Here is a 26,063-nt window from a genome sequence, read left to right on the forward strand (position 1 = left end):
AGAGAGGGAGATGAGAAGAGGCAGAAGTTGGGGGAAGGGGATAGGGAGAGGGGCAAGAGGACAGGGATGGGAAGAGAGAAACGACACTAGAGGAAAGGAAGAGGTGAGAGCAGGGGGTGGAGAGAGGGGCAAGAGGATAGGGGACAGAGAGAGCGGGAAGAGGACATTATAGAGGGAGCTTTACCCTACGTCTTGAGCGTGTTACACCTAGCCGAGGAATATTAAATGCCTAGAGTGGGTGACAATTAGCAGAATACAAACTCCATAAACTTGAGGAGTCTTTTGAGGGAATTTTAACCCCCCCAGGACAGACGGTAGAGGGGCGGGGGGGGGAGGTTCAACTCTTAAAAATAGGAAACCCGACCCCAACTCACCACGAACGCGCCTACACCCGGTTTAACCGGGGTGGGTTGGGGGGGGGGGGCGCGAGTAACCTGCTCTCGAGAGGTGGGTCGATAATTATAATACGTTAATGAGCCTGTGCCTCAGATTTTAGCAGCCGTTTGAATTTAACGGCTGTGGGCTGGGTTTCCCAGGACTCGGGAAACCCGACAGCTGAAGGGAGGCGAGAACTGTCGAATTCATCATGTAAGTGCTTTTTCAGCACTGCTTGTGGACCAGGAGGAGCAGGCGTGTTCCCCGCCCCGGCCCCTCAAGCAAACCTGCAGTGATCTTCTGACCCCCCCCCCCAACCACAAACTGATGACCCCTTCCCCACAATCTCCCCCTCCCCCCCACCCCGATCCGATGTGTCTCCCCCTCCCCTGATCGCCCGTTAAATTCGGCAGGATCTCCGCCTTTCTTGATGTTCCGGCTGACAGTTGCCCTCCACTGCCCCCCCCCCCCCCCCCCCCCCCCGCTCCCTCCCCACCTCCCTGGAAATATCGGGACCTTTGAGTCCTTAATTTCTGATACTATGTTGTTTCTCTCGCTGTTGATCGAATTACTGCACTAGGCGATGCCATTCACTGAACGGACAATGCGAGGAGTATGGCTGAAACGCAACTTATGACGCAAGTTTTCATAACAGCTGCTACACGGATTTGACAGTAACACTGGAGGTAGACTAATGCCTCCAGAATTTTTAAACTTCTGGCCATGGCTGTGTTCATTTGTCAACACTGTATAGGTTTGTTGTTCGTCATCAGTCCTGGCGATCCCCCTCGTCCCTTAATCATTAGGTTGTTGGGCTGCTGCCCTTGTGTTCAGATTGTTTTTGCAATCAGCCAATTTCTGCATCTGTTGAGCATTTTGAGTAAGAAGTGCAGTGGAAGCAGATGGAGGTCACCAATCAATTCAGCCAAACAATGGAAAACATTACAAGAAGAGTGACTTAAGCCCAGGCAAACATCTGATTATACAGCAAACCAGAAGTGGGCAGCGCACTCGGGAGCCTTTGTGTTGAGACCAAAATGGATCCAGCAATGGCACCAAGAGGCATCAAAGCAGAATGTTACAGTGAAGGAGTGTTATACGTAGCATTACACTGAAACAGGCCATTTGACCCAACTGGTCCACGCCGATGTTTATACTCCTCACGAGCCTCCTCCCATCCCTCTTCATCTAATCCTATCAGCATATCCTTCTATTCCTTTCACCCTCATGTGCCTATCTAGCTTCCCATTAAATGCATCCGTGTTAGTCGCCTCAACTATTCCTTGTGATAATGAGTTCCACATTCTAACCACTCTCTGAGCAAAGAAGTTTCTCCTGAATCCCCTTATGGATTTATTAGTGACTGTCTTATATTTATGGCCCTTAATTTTGGTCTCCCCTACTTGAATGTGTTTGTATAATTTCTTTGCCAGAGGAGAGCTGTAAAGAATACTTCATACTAGAAGTCACAAGGCATTGGTGAGTCACGTGGTAGGGCGGAAAGGGATTAGTATGGTTTTGAAACAATTTATTTTCCAAATTTTGTCGCTTTTCTCCCCTACTTCATTTCAGATGCTGACCCAGCCGGGTGCTGGCGCTCCTCCAGTCCTTTGGCCAAGTGTTCATTCAAGTGTGAGCCTGGGCGCGGAGGCCTCAGTTCCGCGGAATGTTGATCCTGGCATAATTGCTGAGATTCTCCCGCCAGTGGGAGTTCATCTAAATGAAATAATGCCGGTGGGCGCCTGCACCACTGGGAGTGCATCTCGGGTGCCCCGCTGCCAGAAGGGACTGGAAATTGTGGCTTTGTCTGCTGGTCAAGGACGAGGGATGGTGGGTGGTTTGCTGGGGGCGACTGAAGCTGCCATTGTGCCTATTGAAAAGGGTGTTCATTTCTTTTTCAAATCATCGGGAATCAAGGCACAGAACCTCAAGTGAATCCCTATTTCAACTGGATGGCAGACCTGCTCTCACTCAGCATACCAGCAGCCCCCCCACACTCTTCTGCCAGACCAGGGATGAGGAAACTCCCAAACTGGGAGTCTTTCTCCCCCTGGTCACGCCCCTCTTACCAGCTTTTTTTTTGGGGTGTTTTCCTACAAGAGAGCAATATGTTATATCCATGGTTTTGATGACCAGTACTATGGAGTATTACATGGCATCCTGATATACCATAAACGCACTTTTCCATTCAGTGCCAGACCCTTACTTACAAATTGTTTGCGGGCCTATAAAAAGGAGGAAACTTTACAGAAACAACACATGTCCCCTTGTTGCAGATCACATTCCAGTCCTGCTCTATGAAACCCCCTTGTGTTCTCGGTGTGCGAGTCCACTGTCGTATAAGACTTAGCAAGCACTATGTTTGGATGTTGCAGCTAGTTTACAAGTTAAGAGCACGACTCCTCCTAGTCACTGATTCTAATATTTCTTCACTCTGTCCCCCACTGTGTGTAGGAGAGAGAGCATGTGGTGATTCTATCCACAGATATAATCTCATTCTAACTTTTATATAACACTTTTTGTGCACTTTTGTGCTCCTCAGGATGTTAGTTAGGGGAATGGAAAACCTTTGCACTTTTGACGCCCCCTACCAACATCTATTCTTCCTAGTTTGGGTATAAGTGTGCCTAAGACACAGGGTACAGCTCCCTCTACAATGCCCAAATGATTTGTTTTAATGCCAATTTCAGAAGAGCACCCCTTATTTTCATTTACCGTACCGGCCCTCCTTAATGGCTTCTCTGCATGAGGTTGCCAGTTTAGTAATTATGAGCAGTTTTGTACTGTGAGCCCATGTCCACTTCAAACTTGATGGTTAGTAGTCATTTCACATAGGATCCTTATAACTGGCAGAGAGAGAAGACTTACATCTGTAAGGCACACAGTCTCCAGACTCAACCTCATTAAACAGCAGTGCAGTCACCAATATATTGATCCTATAGTGTTTACATTCTATTCTGGATTTGAGAGGTCACAGCTGAGAGGTTTTGCTCTCCGCTGAACGAATGTTTTTATTGCTGTAGGATGGAAAGCAAAATGAATGCTGGAATTTCTGTACTGGGAACGAGAGATTTCCAGTTCTTATCTGTTGCCAACAATCATTTAATTCTGAGATGAATCCATTATTATGGAAGATTCTTGTGGCTGGATTTTAACCCTTGGCGGGAGTCGTGCGGGAGGCCTGAGATTTTTTTAAACTCCCAGGCCTCATTTGCATGGGCCCATGTCAGTCCCTCAGCCGGAAACGCTAGCTGACCGGTGGGCGAGAGCAAGTCTTTGGGCGGCAGTGGGACCCAAAGGAAAGGTCCCTGGCAGTCAGCTGAGTGCTTAGGAAGGTGGGGGGTGGGTGGGGGGGGAGGGTGAGAGGGAGGGAAGCCCGGGGGCAGGGGAGGCCCAAAGTTTCCTTGTGGGGCCCAAAGGAGCACTCCTACCTCTGCTGGTCCACAAGGAAACCAAAAAGTTAAAAATTACTTATCTCTCTGAGCCTCTTCAGGCCCCGGCTCTTCATGAGGCCAGGTTCCCTGCGCAGGCCCCAGGTTAAAATTGCACATTGGGCCTCGATGATGTCATCAGAGCCCGATCTGTGTATTTAAAGAAGGACCCGGCTGCTTTCTGGCAAGTGTCCTGCTCGCCCCCTCAAAAGAGCAGGTTAAAATTATAACCTGCAGGAGGGTAGCAGGATCAGAGGTGGCAAGTCGCTGCACCCATGCAGGGTTAAAATCAGCCTTTTAGCCTTACTTCACCACTTTGAGCTGCAATAGGAAATTGTTAATAGGACAGACAGATGAAAATCTGCATCTTGCCCTGTTTGAAGCATTGAAACCATTTTTTTGAGACTAGGATAACCCCTTTTGTTTTACTTATTCTTGGGAGGCAGAATTTATTGTCATGTTCAGAATCCATGGTTGATGTGGGAGACGGAAAAAGTCACATTGATAGAGTAGGTATCTGTTTTGAGGTTTGGCATGTAGATTTATTGTTGGGGGGAGATCACTTCTCAGATCATGTACACCTTGCACTGTCATAGCCCCTCAAAAACTCATCTTTTGAGGGCGGTTAATAAGCTCAGGAAAACCCTCCAAAAAGAGAAAACTCTGAAATATCTCCCGTACAAACAAAGGTGACTGTAGGATTGGATTAACCTGGAATTTGCTCAATCTCTATTACTCAACTTTGGTTTCACTCTGGTGGTTCCAGTACAACTTTGGGGTCCACACAGTTTCAAAGAACTGACTAGCCATTACAGGAACGTTATCTACAGAATGTGACATCGTTAGTATCTCTACGTTTTCCCAGGAGGACAAGTTAACCTGCATGTAACCCTGCATTCCACACACACTCGCTTACTCTCTCTCACACACTCTCATGAAGTGTGGTCACTGTTGTAATGTAGGGCCGTCCTTTTGAATCCCAGGCAGCTGAACAGTCAGCCCAGCTATCGACTAACATTACAACATGCTCACCTGACAAAGTACTTAGGCATAGGGGATGTGAGGCAACCAGAAGTAGAATTTAATCAATCACAAGCTGCACTTTAAACACTCAAGAAACACTCCATGAACACTCGCACCATGAAGATGTAACACCACATAAACCACAAGATCAAGGTCACTGATACACTACACACATTATAATTCACTAGATTAAAGTACATCACTTTGGAATATATTCAATCTGTCATGCTTTAATGTACTGTCTAAAATCACACCAAAGTGACACTAGGAAATTGGCCCAACTAATCAAAGCACCCAGCCATCCCATTACTGTAAATGTGCACCATTACTTATACGGCCCACAATAGCACTGCACACTAGAAGGTGTGTACAATTCTCTAATGATCTCCTAGACTGCTGAGGTTTGAGTGCTGATGGTGCCAGCTGATGTGCTCATGCTGTAATGATTAACACTCTGCTGCTTTGGTCACCTGCAGCAGAAACCTTTAACATGTTGCTTGTCCTCGCCACTACTCACAAGTCTGCTGTAAGTAGCTTCTTTATTAGCCACACTAAGGAATCTATGTCCTTGAAATCACTCTGTGGGATCATTGGAACACACACAAAGGCTAAATATGTTTGACTGAAATTGCTGTGTTGTTCTGGCAGAGGAGATAACCCCTTTTTTTACAAAACATCCCTGCTAAAATAGTGGAGAGGAATTTCAGATGCATTAAGCCATCGTACTTGTGTCAGCCTTGGCTCAGTGGTAACATTCTCGCCTCAGAGTCATAATGTTGTAGGTACATGAGATTTGAGCGCGTAGTCTAGCCTGACACTGCAGTGCAGTATTGAGGGAGAGCTGCAATGTCGGAGTTACCATCTTTCGAATGAGACGTCCTCTCAAGTGGACGTAAAAGATCCCATGGCACTTTTCAAAGAAGAGCAAGGGAGTTCTCCTTGTGTCCTGGCCAACATTTATTCCAATATCACTGAAAACAGATTATCTGGTTATTTATCTCATTGCTGTTGCGCAAATTGGCCGCACCTATTTACAACAATGACTACACTTCAAAAGTACTTCATTGGGTATGAAGCCCTTTGGGGCATCCTGCAGTCAGGAAAGGCACTATTTAAATGCAAGTTCTTTCTTTCTAAACACTTCAGATGATGATTTCAAGGCCGATGTGTTTCTATGGAGTTCAGTCTCTAACAAGACCATTTGTTTTGTTTCATTTTCTTTCACAATTTTAAGCAAGGGAAGAAATCTGTAAACACTAGTTAATGACTCAGCATTAACTCAGTTTACCAATTTTCCTATATTTATTTACCTGTTCAATGACTAGCTATTATTTTGCTCAAAGAGAAAAATGGCAGCAAGCTCTAAATAATTCTGTTTCCCTTTGTCCACTAATAGTTATTTGAATCTTAAATGACCCAAGCAGCAAAGCTGTCCAGCATTCAACTCATGAGACATGTTTAGAAACACGATGCCTTTGGGTTGTCTCCCTTATCGTGCGGGGCACGATTTCCTCCGTGCACAATTTATGTGATGAAATCATTATCCTGTTATAAAGAATTGGTTCACGATTTTGTTACACGCTGCGGGCAGAGGAAATCGTGCCCCATCCCAGACACCCTTCAATACTATTGTAAAAGCCTCCAGGTGTTTGCAATCCTGAACACATCCACACGTCCCAGTAAGGCCAATGAGGCATACAAACAGTTGCGTTGAAAGCACAACCTAAAATTAACGTCAGTAAGAGTTTCTAGTGCCATTGATAATGCAGTAAAGAAAGGCAAAATGTATGAAAAGCAATATTGTATGTGAAACACCCTCTTCTATCCAGGCTTATGCTAGAATAGACCTACTTGCTCTGTTATTCAAATATTTTGCTCTGTACTTGAATCTTGACGCAAAGAAGAACTCGGAGAAAAAGCTATAAACTCCAATGTGTCAAGATTTCTGAAGATTAGCTTGGGTGTTCAGAGCGGTCGACGCTGGGGAACTGTTGGGAATGAGATTTACGATTATAAAGAGATACAGATTGCGAACTCATTTAAATATATTTAAGTTGTTTTTGTTTCCCACTGTGACATATTTTGAAGTATGTCTTTGAAACCACAATGACTGAGGCTCGATTGGTCTGGACATCACCAGATTGCAGGCAGGAACTGCCAGTGCTGATATCTTTACAAGTGAGTATAGATGGTAATGTGGTTGAGAACTTTACAGCCTGGACATATTTAAGGATGCCGGGCCTATCTTTACTTGTCCAGTTCAGACATCAGAAAGACACATATAGAGACGTGTCTGTAGCTGGAGTTGACCTGGGTCTCTAGACAAAGGGGTTTTTAGTGAGTCCTCGGATTTCCAGTGTATTCATGGTATGCTGCTCTTGGGGAGGAAGGGGTGTGAAGTTCTCACTGACTGCTTTGAGTTTCCTCTCAGCAATAAACGGATGCAGAAATGCTTGTTGTTCACCTTCTGGATGATTAGATCATTGTGAATGAGACAATTTCTGTTGTGATCTCATCTGTCTGTAATCTAACCATTAAAAATGATCATTTCAATTTTCCTTTTTTTCCGTTGCCAGTTGGGTTTAGAGTTTGGCTTTCCATGTGTAGCACTGCAAAGTTAAAAAAGAAAATTGTCTTGTTCTGGTTGAATTAGAGGACACTGGTGTTTCCAAATGTTGACGTGTTCGGTGCTAATTACCCGAATTTTGCAAAAGGGCTGGGGGAAGAAAACATCAACTCAGTCAAAATAAGACAGTATTTGAGATATTGGTGAAGAAGATGGTGATTGTTTCAGGGTGCCTAGGAGCGGGGGTTGGTTCTCAGCTTTGGCATTAGAATCATAGCATTTTACAACATGGAAGGAGACCATTTACCCCATCGTCCTAATTCCCTTGCCCTGTCCCATATTCTTCATTTTCTTCCCCAAATATTTCTCTATTTTCCTTTCCAAAGCTACTGTGGATTTTGCTTCCATCACCATTTGTGGTAGTGCATTCCCTGTCTGATATAAAAATTCCTGCCTCCTCTCTTTGTTCTTTTATTGGTGATCTTAAATTTACACCCTCTAGTTACTGACCCACTGGCCAGTGGAAATAGTTTTCTCACAATTTACCTCATTAAAATCCCTCATCATTTTGAACACCTCTATCCGATCTTCTCTTAATTTCCTTTCTTCCAATGGAAACAGCCCCAGAATCTCTAGTCTCTCGTTATAACTAAAACCTCAGCCCTGGTATCATTTTATCCCCAGTAGACTTGGTTGGAAGACGATGTTTTGTGGTTATTTGCTAATATCACAGCTGGTCCCATCTGCTCGAGTCAGGCAGTGAGAATGTGGCAGAGTTAATTGTTTAAATCAGATCAGACACGCCTCTTAATAACTGTTAGCATTTTTAACATGATGTTTATTTTGGCCTGTGTCACATACAGGATAAAACACAGCCTGGCATGTGTCACATACAGGATAAAACACAGCCTGACGTGTGTCACATACAGGATAAAACACAGCCTGGCGTGTGTCACATACAGGATAAAACACAGCCTGGCATGTGTCACATACAGGATAAAACACAGCCTGGCGTGTGTCACATACAGGATAAAACACAGCCTGGTGTGTGTCACATACAGGATAAAACACAGCCTGGCGTGTGTCACATACAGGATAAAACACAGCCTGGCGTGTGTCACATACAGGATAAAACACAGCCTGGCGTGTGTCACATACAGGATAAAACACAGCCTGGCGTGTGTCACATACAGGATAAAACACAGCCTGGCATGTGTCACATACAGGATAAAACACAGCCTGGCATGTGTCACATACAGGATAAAACACAGCCCGGCATGTGTCACATACAGGATAAAACACAGCCTGGCGTGTGTCACATACAGGATAAAACACAGCCTGGCGTATGTCACATACAGGATAAAACACAGTCTGGCGTGTGTCACATACAGGATAAAACACAGCCTGGCGTGTGTCACATACAGGATAAAACACAGTCTGGCATGTGTCACATACAGGATAAAACACAGCCTGGTGTGCGTCACATACAGGATAAAACACCGCCTGGTTTGTGTACAGGGTAAAATACTGGCTGGTTTTTCACATACAGGAAAAAAAAGCCACAGACAACAAAATACATAGCTGGAGAGCATCACTTACGGGATAACACACTAGCTGGCATGTCATATATAGGCTAACATGCAGATTGGAATGCATCATATACAGAAAAATGCACGTCTGGTGCGCATCACATGGGGGTATAACATGTTTGTAGCATGTCACAAGTGGTTTGAGTGCATTGTGTGTGAGTTAATAGGTTGGAGAGCATTACACGTGGAATAATGCACAGGTTGGTGTAGACCAGTTTGTGTAGAAAAGGTTAACACACAAGTTTGATTGCATCACAAATGGAATAACACATGGGCTGGAATGCATTGCATGCAGGATAACACAGGGTCTGGCCAGGTCGCCCATCAGCAGTAGCAGTAATCCATCATTAACATTCACGACCAAAAGAAAAGCTGAAAATGTCCAGAGAGGCTATCAAACAGAAAAAAAGCCAACACAGCCTTAACAAAGAGATGAAAGGGGGCGATTATGAAACTAATTTGGAATAGTCTCTACCTTGTTCCTAGGTAAGGAATCTTACAACACCAGGTTATAGTCCAACAAATTTATTTTAAAATCACAAGCTTTCAGAGATTATCCCCTTCGTCAGGTGAATGTTTATAGAAAAAACCTGCCAACATAGGAACAGGAGCAGGCCATTCAGCCCCTCAAGCCTGTTCCGCCATTCTATTAGATCATGGCTGATCTGTACCTCAACTCCATTTACCTGCCTTTTCTCCAAATCCCTTGATACCCTTACCCAACAAAAATCTATCTATCTCAGTCTTGACAATTTCAATCGACTCAGAATTCCAAGATTTCCACGATTTCCACGACCCTTTTTTGTGAGAAAATGCTGCCTGATTTCACTCCTAGCTGGTTTAGCCCTAATTTTATTATGCCCCCTTTTGGCACAAATTGCCAGTCCTACTCAGTGGGGCCATAAGAATTGCTGGTATTGAAATATCACCTGCTGCACTAGAGGTTGCTCCTCTGAGGCAGGAGTTAAGACACATTGTCGGGGAGCTAGGTTGGAACTGCTCCAAGCTCATTTGATTTAGGATCCCTACAGCTGGCAGAAATGGAGACCTCCATTGCCTCAGTCTGGGCTGGATTCAAGCTTTGGTCCTAGAGATGAACATTGTGGTAACTTAATGCACCTACTCACCCATTTATAATTCAGAAAGAATTTTATTAATATGAAGTGCAAAGCTCCTCTCTTTCCTGAGCTGCCTGCTTTGTTTACTTTTAGGTACACAGTCTTACCATTGGGGTCACTGAGGATCTTGGATTCAAGAGTGTCTGACAGCGGCCTCTACAGATGTTCTGCTATAAACAGAGCAGGAAACGCCTCGTTGACACTCCAGCTCATTATTCATGGTGAGAGTTATTTACCCCTGCCTCATTTTGTCCCTTCATTTTCTTGCCTCCTTGAAGGTGCGGACTTATGCCTGGGGTATGGTTTTGCTGGGGTTTGGTTCCACGGGTGCTGGCTGTCCTCTGGTACCTCACCCAAGTAGTTGTTCTTCATGTTCGAGAATGGCAAAAAATGGGTTGAACTGACCCAAGGCACAGGCTCGCCTGTAGTGGCAGCTCAGAGGGTGGGGCAATCCCTCGTCCTAATCTGACTAGACTACTGGCATATGAAAGGTTAGCCTGGAGAGATTGGATTGTAGCACACTTGGCTAAGTTGTGTAAAATTCTTAAAGGTCCACAGCTTGCATTAAAGGGAAAGTTGCGGTGGTAAAAAAGTGGACTAATTGTTCACAATAGTATACTGGAGACATGTGGGCAATGCTGCTCTCTTTGATGCTGGAGAGTCGGAGGTCCTGCTGCAGGAGGGGTATCACGGTAGGTTTGCCTTACTTGGGGCTGAAAGCCACCCTCCAGTGAAAGCACAGGTGCAAGCTGCATGGAGGAATTTGCTGACCTAGTCTGTGTAGTCACCCAGGCCCCTTGTACCTGCTGCAAATGAGGAAGGCAAAGGAAAGTGCGCTATTCACTTTTGCACACTTTTCTTGTGGGGCTCATTAAGAATGGTAGAAAACTTCGGGTAAGAACAGATGCACCTTCTGAGAGGCATGATTTAAAGCATTGTATACAACCATTGGCCTTTTGCACACTCACCGAAGCTGGTGGCAGAAGTGGAGGGTGTAGACCAGCAAATGGATGTTCAAGTATCCAGGATGAGGGTTTCCACTGCTGTTAGAGGTTTCTCCATTGGGTCAGCAGTCATTAGCACCAAGGTTAGCTCTGGTCTCTTAAGACCATAACGGCTCCTGAGCTGGTGAGGCCATGGATTTGTCATCATTGAGAAGATAAGCATATGAAATATAGGAGTTATTGGATAGATATTCTGGAGTCTGGTCTGACTTATTCTGGGGTGGGATCTGGGGAGAATCTTTGCAGAAACTTTTCTCAGGCTGGGTAGAGTCTATGGTCTAGGGTATCAATGGGCCGAATTACATTTTCTTACTCCATTCTCTCTCGTTTTTTTTCCTCTTTCCAGTTCCTCCCAAAATCCATCTTTCACATCGTCTCCTGAAGGCGATCACGGGTCAGTCCGTTGACCTTCCCTGCCTGGCACACGGCGACCCAACTCCTAAAATCAGGTGGTACAAAGGTGATGAAGCCCTGCTGCAGGGCACCAGAGATTCTCTGGATGGACCTGATGGCTCAGTCAGCATCGAAGACGTGGAGCTCTCCGATGCTGGGATATATCGTTGTGTTGCAACCAATAGCGCCGGGCAGGATGTGACTGAAATGACACTGATAGTGCTGGGTAAGTGTGCATTGGAACCATTTATATCACAGCTACAGGATGTGTTCCAGTTTTGGACGCCAAACCCGTAGGGACTAGACAATGTCCACAGTCACACTCCCTCTCGTTACCCCTACTAGGAGCTGCATTAAGTCTGGGACTGGTTTAGATTTTGAATGCTGCCCCTTGACTTGTCTTTTTCTTGGTTCTGGACTGAGCAGTGAAGAAAGAAACTGAAATAATCGATTCCTTTTGTTGCTCTCCTTTGTGTACACACCTAAAGCAAAGCGGTGTACCAGAGGCGTAGGGAATATCAGAATCGGTGGAGTTGACATCCACCGGCATCTTAACTTGGCATCTTAACTTGCCAAGATTGACGTTAAGTGGGCGGCAATAGGCCTCAAAATGGGGTCGGTAGACTTACTGCCCCATTAACCCCGACGATTGGTTCGCTGCCTCTTTCCTAAGGGCCTATCATTGGGTGGCTGAAGAACCTGCCTGTTTCAGGCAGTGGGCCCGTTTTAATATGCAAATTGGGGTCCTATGGCATACGTAAGACCCCGGTGGCCATTTCAGGATAGAACTGGTCACACCGTGAACCGTGCGTTCTCCGACCGGTTTCATCGGTGACATGGAAAAGTGACCCTGGAAAAGTAAGTTGTAAATTATTTTTTGTGGTGCCAGGAAGAGCAGGAGTGCTCCTCTGCATCTGACAAAAATATAATCTGGGCCCAATGCCGCCCAAGGCGCCCCTTCATTCCCCCCCACCCCCAGTTTACCTTGCTGCTGGCCTGAATTCGGTGAGCTGAGTCCCGGTGCCCGTTTGGCGCCCGCAGCTGGCCGGTTCTATTTAAATGAGGCCCAGGCCTCAAAATGGCGGCGGCCTGTGTCTTCCCGAGACACTCACACGCTCCTCAGCAACTGGCTGCAGACCATCATTTGCAAAGGCATTGGGAACTGCTTTCATCTTGTCCTCTTGACCAGGTAAAGGGCAAGATATGGGAAGACACAAGGAGGGACGACATAATTTAAAAAGAAATAGATTTCCATGCCCCCCCCCCCCCCCCAAAAAAAATAAAATGTTCCATATTTTTACTACCCTAAGGTTGAAATGATACTCAGTCAGCATAAAACCTGTGACTGGCAGCACTGCTGAGCTGGAGATATTTTCCAGCCATTTAATGCAGATTGTCTTGGTGAAGTCAAAAGCTTGATAGGTCATGATGATGAGCCAAATGCCCTTTATGTTTCATTAGAACCGCCGTCTTTTGCTGACGGTGTTGCCCCATTCGATGCCAAACAGGAGCGACTGGCCAGAGAAAAAGTCACGCTTCCCTGCCCAGCCAACGGTAAGTGTCTTTTTTCTGTCCACATGATCAGAAACTGTAGCCCCGATTTGAACCTGGGGCGAGAGACGAGGGCGGGGTCGACAGCAGGAGGGTCGGTAACCAGAGGACACAGATTTAAGGTAATTGGCAAATGAACCGTTGAAGGGGGGGTGGGGGGGAGAGAAGAGGAGAATTATTTTTACGCAGTGAGTAGTTATGATCTGGAATGCGCTGCCTGAAAGGGCGGTGGAAGCAGATTCAATAGTAACTTTCAATAGGGAATTGGATAAATACTTGAAAAGATTTACAGGGCCATGAGGAAAGAATGGGGGAATGGGACTATTTGGATAGCTCTTTCAAAGAGCCGGCACAGGCATGATGGACTGAATGGCCTCCTTTTGTGCTGTAAGATTCTATGATTACGATAATAAACCTACTCAAACAACAGGAATCACCGTTATCCTTTAATAAACCTAAACTACTAAACAGTTTTACATTAAAGTAATGCTTTGACTCTTGCTGCCTTTTTTTCCCTTTTACCTCCTATTTTTCTTCCTATTTCTCCTTGTGTTTTTTATATTAATTTTACCCTTTGATACCTAGTCTAACTATTCCCTATCTAATGAAACCCTTGCTTCTTGCATTTTAAAGTTTAAAATCTTTTTTCTCATCTTTCTTCTTTTGCCTCTTGGCGCCCACTGTCTGTTTGGAGGCAGGAGCAGATTTATTTTTTAACAGTAATAGGAATGACCAGGTCAGTTTTTGCCATCAGAATCATGTAATGTCTGTTGGGCTCTGAAATTACACTGTGGGATACTGGTGAACAAACACTCAATGAGATCTCTGCGCTCCTCCAATTCTGGCCTCTTGCGTATCTCCGATTTTTATTGCTTCCTCCATTGGCGGCCATGCCTTCACCTGCCTTGCCCCACAGCGCTGGAATTCTGGAGCTTTTGGTCTCCTTCTTTGGCTCAGTGTCAACTTTTGTCTGATTACACTCATGTGAAGCGCCTTGGGACATTTTACTATGTGAAAGGCACTATATAAATGTGTGCGTGTGTGTGCGTGTGTGTGTGTGTCCACAATCTAATGCCAGTAGCCTTTCTTTTCTTGTGTTGTTTTACCCCATAGACTTAGACACTTATCTTGAGAATGTCAAACTTTCTAGTTGGGAGTCAAAACATCCCAGCGCCAAGTACTGACAGCTGTAAGCAGTCCCACTAGCCCAAGGGCCGGCATATCTGGTGCAGGTGGATCAGGGAAATGTCTGGAAGTCCTTTCAGAAGATTACTTATCGTTTTAAGCATTGTGCCCACTGGCACTTTCCGTGCTGTTTTGACTCCTTGCTCTTCAACGCCTGTAATTAGTTGTCCATGAGAAGCCTAATACAGAAAACATGGAACAACAATAAAGCCAGCATTTCTCATAACTGAGGATCAAAGTAACTGCTATAAAGAATAACCAAAAACACAGAGTGTGATTGGTAGTGGATTGTAAAGTAATAATCCAATTGAAGGCTTCAACTGATTTCACAAACCACAGGGGCAAATTTTGAACAATCTAATTGCACAGCAAACGGGTATTTTGTTAAAGAAGTTGACTTCTCCAACCCAGACCAGGCTTTACCCATGATCAAAACACTGGAATAGGAGTAGGCCATTCAGCCCCTCTAGCCTGTTCTGCCATTCAATTAGATCATGGCTGATCTGTACCTCAACTCCATTTACTCAGTTTTGATCCATTTCCTTGACGCCTTTACCTGATAAATATTTGTCAATCTCCAACTTGAAAAATTTCAATTGACCCAGCATCCATAGTCTTTTGGGGAGCGAGTTCCAGAATTCCACTACCCTTTGTGTGAAAAAGTACTTCCTAATTTTACTCCTGAATGGCCTAGCTCTAATTTTAAGATTGTGCCCCCTTATTCTGGATTCCCCCACCAGAGGAAATAGAATCTCTGTATCTACACTAAAGAATCCTTTTATCATTTTAAACCCCTCAACTAGACCGTCCCTCAACCCTCTAAACTAAACGTAATACAAGCCAAGTTTATGCAACCAGTCCTCGTGATTTAACTCTTTAAGCCCTGGTATCATTCTGGCGAATCTGCACTGTACCCCCTTCACCACCAGTATATCCTTCCTGAGGTGCAGTTTCCAAAACTGAACGCAGCCGTCCAGATGGGATATGAACACTGTCCGCACAACTGAAGCATAACATCCTCCCCTTTATAATCCAGCTCCCCTTCAGATAAAGGCCAATATTCCATTAGTCTTTTTGATTAGTTTTTGTACCTGTACACTAGCTTTAAAGATTTGCCTGGACACCCAAATTCCTTTGCTCCTCCACAATTCCTAGTCTCTTGCCATTAAGAAAATCTTCCGATTTGTCTTTCTTGGATCCAAAGTGGATGACCTTATACTTCTCCACATTGAAATCCATCTGCCACAGTTTTGCCCAATCACTTAATCTGTCTATATCCTTTTGTAATTTCCTCCTCCCATCTACACAACTTACTGTGACTCCTAACTTAGTGTAATGTATATATATCCTGATCAAACATAATTTATTGGTGAACTGCACACAATAACAAAGTAATTAAAAACAGAATTTGTGCCTCAGTGATACCATTATATTTTCCATATGTTATTTGAATCCTTTTATTAATGTACCCTCCTGATACCTATAACTCGCTTGAACTTTCCTGTTTATATATCCCCAGGAACTCCTCGTCCAGTTATACGCTGGCTTCACAATGGGTTAGAACTGCCAGGTAATGAACCAGGAATCTCAGTACTGGAGGATGGCTCCCTTCTGATTGATTCAGCTTCACCCCATGATAGTGGAGATTATTTGTGTATTGCAACGAATGAGGCTGGCTCGTCCAAAAGAAAGTATCGGTTAAAAGTCAAAGGTAAACTCTTAAACTGTGATGTTAAACTATGTCCCATTTGAACCATTATCATGCTGGACAAACTGAAAGAGACAATTCAACAAGTTCAGATACTGGGGGTCTGAACTTAGGTCCCCAGACAAGAGGCCAACAGTTCAGCACATGGCATTTTTAATGAGACAAATGGCCTGTGCAGTCTTGTGGCACAAAGATTATTTCTGGAAGGTGACAACTCTAATGTATGGTGGACCAGCAGCTTGGAATATCTAAGCAGTGACTCTCAACTAGAAGGTTGTGAGTTAGGCGAGCCGAGATTAGTCTGCCACTCCAAGTCACTTGGCTCAGTTCGGTGAGTTGTGTTGGTTTTTGGCTACACGGTGAGACTGGAGTTTCACACGGGATTGTGGTGTTCCTTCTGCTGGTGGAGGGGTAGAATTACATTACCTGGCTGAACTTTGCTTGGACCATATGTTCAGTCAGCTTGTCACAAAGTGATATTGAAAGCTGACACACTACAACCCAAACTGTTCCCATCCATGTCTGAAACTAACCCATAAAGGGTAGTGTGTTTGCTGTACATTTTTATGTGGGATTAAACTTCGGAACTGTGTCATGCTCTGTTTAGGTAACGCGTTTTATGATGTGGTAGCTAAGTAATGTCTTCATAGTGAAGGAGTACAATGGAGGACCAGCACACTGTACCATGGATTAGTGGGACGCAAATTCACCTCCGCAGTCTCCCTCAGTCAAAGTTGCAAATCTCAACCATTCATCAGTGATCCAGCTTCAGCCAGAGGCCTGGAAGCAGGTTGTCTGCCCACCCTGTTGGCCATATCTGATGGCTTGGGGAGACCACTTGAGAAGTGGGAGAGGAAAGTATTAATATCTTTCCAAAAAAAACCTAGTAGAAAATAAGAGACTCAAGTCCACTTTTACCATAATCGACATTATTGTGCACATTGTATTTTGATTCTCAGCCAGCTCTGGAACCTGTAGCCTCTTGGTGGAGCTTACAAGCTCCCATTACAATCAATTTCTACTGGATGGGAAATCTTGCTGGGATTACCTGAGTCAGCCTTTTTCAGCCTTTACTGTCCGTCACTGTCTTTAAAAAAAAAAGTTTCAAAGCAGTTATGTTGTAATACATGCTTTGTTGATTTTCACTGCTGTTGAAGTGAAAATGAAGTGAAACCATCTCTTGCAGGATTCTAACTTACTCCATTACCTTCCTGCACCAACAGTTTTGTTATGTCCTTTTAATGCTGTCGTACTGAAGTTCTTGGTGTGGCAGCAACACCTGAGATACAGCGTAAAGGCAACATGTTGTTCCCACCAACTGTGTTTTCTATCGATTTGACTGAGAGTTTGATCTCCCTCCCTTCCCCTGTCCGTTTCTTTCTTTCCTTCCAGTTCCTCCTGAGATTCGGGATAATGACCGAATACAGAACATCACAGCGTTGGTTAACCAGCCATTGAATTTGGAGTGTGATGCCAGCGGCACCCCAACACCAACAGTCAGTTGGTACAAAAATGAGCAGCCGGTATGTGTGGACGGTTGGTGTTCTTAAATGGGGCTGTTTTTGTTGGAGTTGGGGGGAGGGAGGATGATGACACTGTATGCAAATACCCTGTATGTAGTAATACGCCAGTTCATTCCAGAACTTCTCTAAAGGTTAAATTCCTGGTTCTATCCATTGTATGAAGTGGAGGCCAGGAAAGATGTTGGAGTTGAGCTGCTCTCCTAGTGACTACTTACTGAACAACTTGGCAATGATCTAGGTTGATTTGGTGAGGGTCTGGTACATGACACACGGAATACTGAGGAAGGGTTTGGGGCAACTTGAAGAAAATACTAAAATTAGTGTGCGCCTCTCTCTGTTATTTCCCATCCTCACCTGAAGGCAGTGACTTGTGCTGGGGCTTGGGAATGCTGGCAGGATGAGACGTATCTCACCCAGGTGACCATTATAGTTCCTTGACTGTAAGTTTCAGCTAACTACTGAATCATGGATAGGATCGGCATCGCAGCTGAACCCCATCCATTCCTGGCCAGACATCCGCACATGCATTTTCCAGCAGCGGCCTTTGGATGCCAAGCAGGAACCCGGCTTTCTAGCCTGATGATTCTGAGTTAGGTTGTAGCATCTCTATGGACACCCTGGGTGAGGTCAGCCAACAGGACACAGACCAGGATTTTAAAAAAAATTTAATTATCTGAAAGCTCTTCTGGGCAAACGGTGGAGGATGAGAAGTAAGATAAAATGAACAGGTTAATATTTGAAGAAAGATTAAAAGCTTTTAGTGCTTTCTAAGTAACCTGGACATCTAGTCTTAACCAGTTATTTTACCTAGTTGAGTTAATGCTGATCTGACTCAAAACTTCCATTCTTTGACTGTAAATATGGTTGTAACTATGAGGTCTACAGATGTGTAAATGACACATTAACAGCTGTATTGGGCCATGGACTTGATGGAATTTTTCACGTGAAGATACCGAATATGTGTTGACGGTGAAGGCAGTGAGCTCCTGACGGCCGGGAGACTCGATGATAAGCTGACACAAGCTAGTTCAACCTGCAACCCCTCACCTCGGGGAGCAGTCGTCAGCATTGAAATAAAATGTCTGCATTTCTCATTGTGTTTTTTCCCAAAGGTGGCAGAGACCAGCAGAGTCCGTCTTCTGAATGGCGGCCGTTTGCTGCGACTTCCAAAAGCCCGCAAACAGGACTCTGGAATGTACTCTTGCAAAGCTGTTAATATTGCTGGCACAGCCAATAAACTTTTAAATCTACTGGTGCAGGGTAAGGGTCAACTGCAATGGAACAATCTGAGCTTTCCTCCTAAGCTCCACATACGTTACTCTTTGTGCTCTTCTCCCTTCATTGTCACATTAAATTGTAATAAAGGTTCATCGCAACTGTCTCTTCCTCTGACTCATTCTTTCCTGGGCCTCAAAGCTCTGGAGCTTGTGCCAATCCTTAGTTTTTTCTTCCTCCTGTAATCTATAGGCTTTTAAAACCCAAAGTTGGCATCATCTAACATCTTCTGGCCTACTCTTTCCAACCTTGGCTCCATTTTGCACTCTAGGCCTTGGCCCTCGACTGAGGGTTCCCAATTTAAAAGGAAAAGTTTTAAAATATTCGTTGGCGACTGATGGCTTTTAGCATCTTGCTCTTCGTTTAGTGCCTCCCATAATCTTTGGATCTGGAATCACTCAAGAAGTGGCCATTGTGGCGAATTCTGAGCTGGAGCTCAAGTGTCACACCAGTGGAGTTCCTTTTCCACACATTGCGTGGAATAAGGACGGAGAGTAAGTATAATGAGAAAAGTCTTGTTTTCTTCACCCTGCTCCCAACACAATTTTGACCCGTTTTTATCTTAAAGATGCTGACTCATTCTGGGATATGGTTCCATGGGTTCAAGACGCCCTCTGAAATACAACTATTATTTGTGTGTGAGCCTAGATAGAGATAGCACACCCTTATACATGGATTACTGACAACAGCGCACCCTGTATGTATTATAGGAAATAGCGCACTCTGTACATATCATAAAGAGCACCCCCTATATGTGTGTGTATATAGATATATATATTCTAGAGAATAACGCACCCTGTATTCTAGGGAAATATTGTGTCCTGTATATGATATAGGAATAGCACATCCTGTGCATAATATAGAGAATGTTACACCCTGTGTATGTTATAGAGATAGCACACTCCATTTCTGGAGTATAGCACATCGTGTATATATTATAGGGAATAGTGCAGCATGATAAATAGCTGATCAAGAGCTGGGTAACCTGTTTATATACGTGTGTTAGTTTTTGAATTGGTGTATGTGAGGGGGATGGTGTCTCTGAGTCCTGCTTATAGCTATCTGTTTAATTGCTCATGTGTGTTTTTTTTTGTTATTAGGGCCCTGTCTCTGGGCACCAAACATGCAGAGCTTTCAGAAGAGGGGCAGACATTCCGGATTCAGACAGCTCGCCTCATTGATCAGGGCCTCTATCAGTGTGTTGCCCTCAACTCAGCTGGGCAGCAGAGCAAACACTTCAGAGTTAGTGTCTATGGTAAGGAATGAAACAGCACCTTTCTGCTATGATTGAGTCTACGTTTCCAGGACATTTACTTTCCCTGCGGCTATTTATATTTCTAAATACGTACTGGCCAAGAACCACGTGGTGCTAAGGTTGCCAAACAATGATTTTGTTAACAACAGGCAGGTCTGGAGCACCTTCCTGCACATTACAGTAATAGGCCAAGCTCTCAGTATACCACAGTACAGTTAACCTTCGCAGCATGTCATAGGAACAGGAACAGGAGTAGGCATTTAGCTCCTCAAGCCTGTTCTGTCATACATCCTTGCACTTTATTTTACAGAGGCATATTCAGCAGCTCTCTGCCGAGTACCTTAATTCGAAACCTGAACTGATTCCTTTTGACTCAAGTAACATACTGTCTTTGCAGTTCGATGACATGAAGGGACTGAGCCCGATTGTGAGTGGCCCCTTGAAAATGAATGAGAGAGACAGCAAAGAGAGGGAGGAGGGTGAGAGAGAAACGGTGGAAGAGACAGCAGAGAGAGGGAGAGGGAGACAACAGAGGGATGGAAATGGACAATAGAGAGAGGATGGGAGAAGACAAAAGACAGATGGAGGGAGAGATACAGCAGGGAGAGATAAGGCAGAGAGGAAGGAGAGACATCAGAGGAAGGAAGAGAGCAAGGTAGACAGACATCAGAGAAAGATAACAGAAAGAAGGATGGAGAGACAACAAAGAGGGGGAGGGAGCAAACTGACAGAGGACGGCTAAGGCAGCAAAGAGAAAGAGGTTTCAATGAGAGGGAGGGCGAGAGACAGAAAAGGAAGGGAGGGAAGGAGAGAGAAAGGGAGAGACAACAAAACGGGGAAGGAGAGAGACAACACGGTGAAATGGAAAATTTTTCAAATTTGTTCTTGGGATGTGGATGATGCTGGCAAGGCCGTGTTTATTGCCCATCTCTAGTTGCCCTGAGAAGGTCATGATGGGTCTTCTCCTTAAACCCACCATCACCTTCTCAGGGCAAGTAGTGTTGGTAAACACGGCCTTATGAAAACCGTAGAACAATACTTTCCCTGTATATATGTAGCGAGAACACACAGAGAAACTGATAGTTACACCAGTGCTTTTGGCCTCGTGGATGGAAAGGAAAAACTTTTATATGGAAACCAGGCAGGGAGCAGAAATAAAGGAAGAGCCTGAGAGAGCTGCAAAGTCTACAGCACATCTCACACAAGTCCAGTTCTTGCAGTTCTCTCATGTGGCTGGCGCTGCGATCTCTCTGAGTGAAAGTGTTGGATTAGTATTGAGTTTGGCGTTGTGACCTCATGTCCTCTGGGGACTCGATGGAGGGGGCAGCAGCTCATTTCAAATCATTGAGTCATTGGAGAGGAGGCAGATTTATGTGGGCTGTATTTGGACTCGGATTTGATTCCTTGCTAATGTTCAAGCTTACTTGTTCTTGTTGAGTGGGACTAGGGAGTTGTCAGCCTGACTGATAGATGGAGGATTACATTTCAACCATTGTTCATTTTGTTTTGGCTTTACTTAGGGGATAATGTCAACTTAATTTTTGGAATTTTCCTCCCTTCCTTTCCCACCTGGCCTGACAGCTCTGCGACTGAGCGAGCAGGTACAAGGCTTGCTCTGAAGCTTCTAATGCCCCTTGTAGCTGGGAGAGGGGGGGGGAGGTGGGGGGAGGTATGAAGCAGGCCGTAGTGGATCACCCAAGCTGAAGATTGAACTTTGCTCTGTGTGGATTATCCGGTTGTAAATTCTCGCCTTATCGCAATGCAAATGGCTATAGTGTCCTGTCGGCCTGCCAGTTTGTAGGAAGGTCCAATCTATACTAAGGTGAGCTCAGCCTGGACAGCATTTGAGATGCTATAATTGGCCTTAATACTCATGGACTACGCAGGCATAAAAATCAGCCAGGGTCTCTGATCTGGTTTGCTATCCAGTGATCCCTGCTAGAAAATGTGCATTTGCGGATATCAAGTCAAGATAGATCAGGCTCCCATGGTGGAATAGCCTTTATGGCACTTACTATCGGGGCAAAAACTCTGGACTGATGGTTATTTTAAAGTAAATGTCAGTCCAGTGAACTGGGGTTGAAGCACGGCCAAAGAATGAGCTGTTTTAAACATTTCACCTCTAATGCTGGCCATCAGTGGTGGGAGATGATCTTCTGCGCCCCTAGGGAGCTGTGCCTGTGCCAGGGTCCTGCTCTGTTACATGCAACAAGCACCTGGCATTCTGCTAGACATGTACAGCCCATATGGGTAGCATCCTGCCAGAACTCTGAGTCAGCTTGTCACCTTCCATCAGTGCTAGTTTTGATATGCAGTCCTCAACCTGTCCTTTCCTTTGGTTCTTCCCAATATTTATCCCTCAACCAATACCATCAAAACAGATTACCTGGTCATCATCACATCGCTGTTTGTGGGACCTTGCTGTCCGTAAATTGGCTGCTGCATTTCCTACATTACAACAGTGACTACACTTCAAAAAGTACTTAATTGACTGTAAAGCGCTTTGGGACGTCCCGAGGTTGTGAAAGGCGCTATATAAATGCAAGTTCTTTCTTTTTTATCATTCCTACTGTTCCCCTTGCCGAGATCAGTTAACTCAGCATAGACTGGATTTTGAATACTGGACTCTCCTGGTCCAAATGGCTCAGTTCCACATAGAAGTTTATTCCTTGTTTATATTGAACGCAGAATGAAGTGATCCAAAATGAATGTGGTTCACATGTAATAATCACGAATCCAGTCCTACAGCACTGGCCAGTACCATGCACATACAAGCTGTAAGAACCCCATAATTAATGCTGACAATGTACACAACAGTGTTACATCTTGTTGCTCTGAGAAACGCCAAAATGACATCTGTTACGATTCGGGCTTTCTCCTAAAACTTTTGTGCTTATGAACAAAGAAAGTTTGCTTAAGCACACCAAGTCTCCTATAAACTGAAACATACTGTGAGTGGGATAGCATGCCTGGATTAACAATTATCCCCTAATTGTGATATCACCCACTGAAGATCATGTAGAATGCCTACGACATCCTCCTTCAAAAGGTAAAAATGATCACACCGACAACAGGCTAAAGCCAATAGTCACATTTATTTACAGGCGGAGTAATACACAGAAACAGGGAGCTCCAGCCAAGTAAGAGAGTGTGCAAGACTTTGAAAAGAATAAAGAAAGAATCAATCCACAAAAGGTCAAAGTACCTTTTTAGAATGTATTTCTTACATAACTTGATAATTGGTAGGAACTTCAATATAAAACAGCCGTTCACAGGTCTTCATGATACAATGCTATATGTTGGTGACACGGTTCACAGTTGTTCCACTGATTTCCAGCCAGGACTAAAGACATGACCAATCTGTGCGGTGATTTATGTCTTGGGAATTCATTCTTGTTACAGCCAGACATTTGAAGTCACACTTTGTGAGGTGACACGTTAATGTCTAGATATTACTGTCTTCCTGCAAACATCAGTTAATGTTTAGGCAATCGGAGGAATTCGACATGTCTATTTTATCATCTGTCAATCTGTATACATTAACATTCAATTTAAGCTGCTTTGAGCACCAAATATTGTTCCAGACTTAACTAACATCTTAATGAAGAGACGCTCCAGAGAGACTCCACCTGGAACAGATGTTTCTGGTTGAATAAGCTCCTCAGTCTAATTGTTAAATGTATTGGTCAATATTGCTATCGGAACAATCGGATTCCTTTAGCGATACAGCTGGGATAAATCTTTTCTTTTGTGAATAGAATTCTCCCTATCTACTGAAAATGATACAACATAACAGACAAAATTCATCTTGCTTTGCCACATCTAAGTGACAATCATATCAATGTACATGATGGTGTAATTGCATGGATGCTTGTACAAAGGACTGAGGGATGATAGCAAGAATTTACTTCCGCTCTTGATAAAACAAGTGGGCAACATCGTCAATTGAGAATCAAACTCTGAATTTTGAAGTAGTGTGGTTTGAAATTGATTGCAGAGAGCTCAGTGTCTGAGTGTTTTCATGAAAGCAAATGTCGTACGTTCTGACAGGATTTAGGCTGACTGGGCCAGATTTTACTGTGCCAGGGCATCTAATGAATGGCATCTGCCATTAGTTAGACTTGCCCTTGCACGTTTAGGTTTTTTAATTCTTTGTGTGGCAAGTTGCTGAAAGTGCGAGATGATAACGTCACAGCGAGGGAAACAGGGCAAGCAACTGGGTATCTCCTTAACCAATCAGATTGAAAGATTGGGAAATTAACAGCGCAAGGACTGAGAAGGAAGTGTGAATTAGAGTGGGTGAATTCAATGTCAAATCAGGTACAGAAAGAGAAATAAAGAGAGGGAAAGAAAGATTGGATTAAGAGAGAGAGAAAAAGAGACAGAAAGCAAAAGTAAAAAAAAAATTTAAAATTTTACTTTTTTAAATCTCCAACAATTAAAACCTGAAGGAATGAGACTCCACACTTGTAATTGTTAAATTTCAGTGCCAGAGAAGTAGACTGGCAGTAATTAACACTTATCACATCATTAAAAGAGTACTTAGACTGGAATGGACAAGACTGCCATTCTACTGTGCAAATACAGCAACTTCACCCCGTTCAATGCCCGTCACTGGGTGCGGCAGACTGAGCGATGCTGTTTTCATGAAACTAACGACAGAGCGGAGGAACTCGGACAGCAATTTTGAGATTTCCACGTTTAACCGTGCATCTGTCCCTCACCTGAAGTTGCTGTACCATTTGCGCATAAATAACAGCGAGTGCCATTAGCCTCACTGTTATTTTGACAGCAAAATCAGGGCCAATGTTTTCTGTATAATTGGACTCCTACATTATAACAGTGACTGCACTTCAAAAGTACTTCATTGGCTGTAAAGCGCTTTGGAATGTCCTGAGGTCGTGAAAGGCGCTATATAAATGCAAGTTCTTTCTTTCTTTTTCCTAGTTCCTCCCACGATCCGAGGGGCCAATGATACCAAGGAGGTGACTGTTCTGTTGAACAGCCACACCGGTCTGCAGTGCGATTCTAACGGAGTTCCAGCCCCTGGGATTACGTGGCTGAAGGATAACCGTCCAATCGTCTCCAGCTCCAAAATGATATATGTAGAAAAAGGACAGCTCCTGCAGATTAACAGGGCCCAGGTATCTGATGCAGGATGGTACACGTGCCGTGCAAGAAACATCGCAGGAACAATGGAAAAGTCATACAAAGTGCAGGTTTATGGTAAGCTCTCAACCTCACTGGGTGAACTACAGGGCTCCAGTGGTTGGTAAGAATCGGGTGTGGAGATCAGCCTGCTTAATCCGCGGACCTCTTGATTTTGCTCGTTGCTAGGAGCAGACCCTTCCAAGATTAATGCTTGTTTTCTACGTGTTGATCTCTAGGAAAGTAACTTGAAGTGTATTGTTCAGCTCACTTTCTAATTCTCCAACTTGAGCAAATACACAAACATGGCAGACATGTTCTCCGTTTTAAAATGTAGCAAACTTTATTGATACTTATTGAACAGCAGTTTAAAAAAATGTTATTGCTCCTTATTTCATCCAGTGACAGCAATGGGTAATTTCCTCATATGCACTTATTATTAAAATTAGACCAATTAATTGTGACACAAAACTATATTACAGAATATATCACATAAATCCACAACCAAAGTTACTAACAAAAGGATTTTTATAGCTCTGAGGATTGATCAGATAAGCTGGGCTCTTGAGCATCAACAAGAGACATCTCAGAGGTGACCTTACAGATGTATATAAGATAGATAATAGAGATAATTATAGAGAAAGTAACACTACAGGACAAGAGGTCACTGATTCAAGGTTGTGATGGGCAAGTTCAGGACAGAAACGAGGAAGTATTTCTTTAAACAGAGCGTGATCAGTATCTGCCAGGAAGGGTGTTTATGGCTATGATGCCATCTTGTGGTATGATGGTGGGCCCAGATTAATAAGATGTACAAAGCATGTTTAAAATTCAATTAATTCCCAGTTTTATTGCCTAAAGTATGTGGCTACCCCTCTTCTCAATGGACTGTTCCATATAGATGCTATAGTGTTAATCT

The 26,063-nt window shown here is 44.1% G+C and overlaps 1 protein-coding gene across 1 annotated transcript in view; it reads left to right on the forward strand.

Annotated features, from left to right (window-relative positions):
* LOC137300344 (hemicentin-1-like) overlaps positions 1-26,063 on the forward strand; it is a 270,914-nt gene that overhangs the window by 87,913 nt on the left and 156,938 nt on the right. The window contains exons 23-31 of the mRNA XM_067969428.1: positions 10,196-10,323; positions 11,453-11,725; positions 12,961-13,053; positions 15,755-15,946; positions 17,336-17,466; positions 18,579-18,726; positions 19,109-19,235; positions 19,842-19,996; positions 24,944-25,222. Coding sequence (XP_067825529.1) covers positions 10,196-10,323; positions 11,453-11,725; positions 12,961-13,053; positions 15,755-15,946; positions 17,336-17,466; positions 18,579-18,726; positions 19,109-19,235; positions 19,842-19,996; positions 24,944-25,222 — 1,526 coding nt within the window. The remainder of the gene's footprint in view (positions 1-10,195; positions 10,324-11,452; positions 11,726-12,960; positions 13,054-15,754; positions 15,947-17,335; positions 17,467-18,578; positions 18,727-19,108; positions 19,236-19,841; positions 19,997-24,943; positions 25,223-26,063) is intronic.

Source organism: Heptranchias perlo, chromosome 31 (genome assembly GCF_035084215.1).
Source record: "Heptranchias perlo isolate sHepPer1 chromosome 31, sHepPer1.hap1, whole genome shotgun sequence".
NCBI lineage: Eukaryota > Metazoa > Chordata > Chondrichthyes > Hexanchiformes > Hexanchidae > Heptranchias > Heptranchias perlo.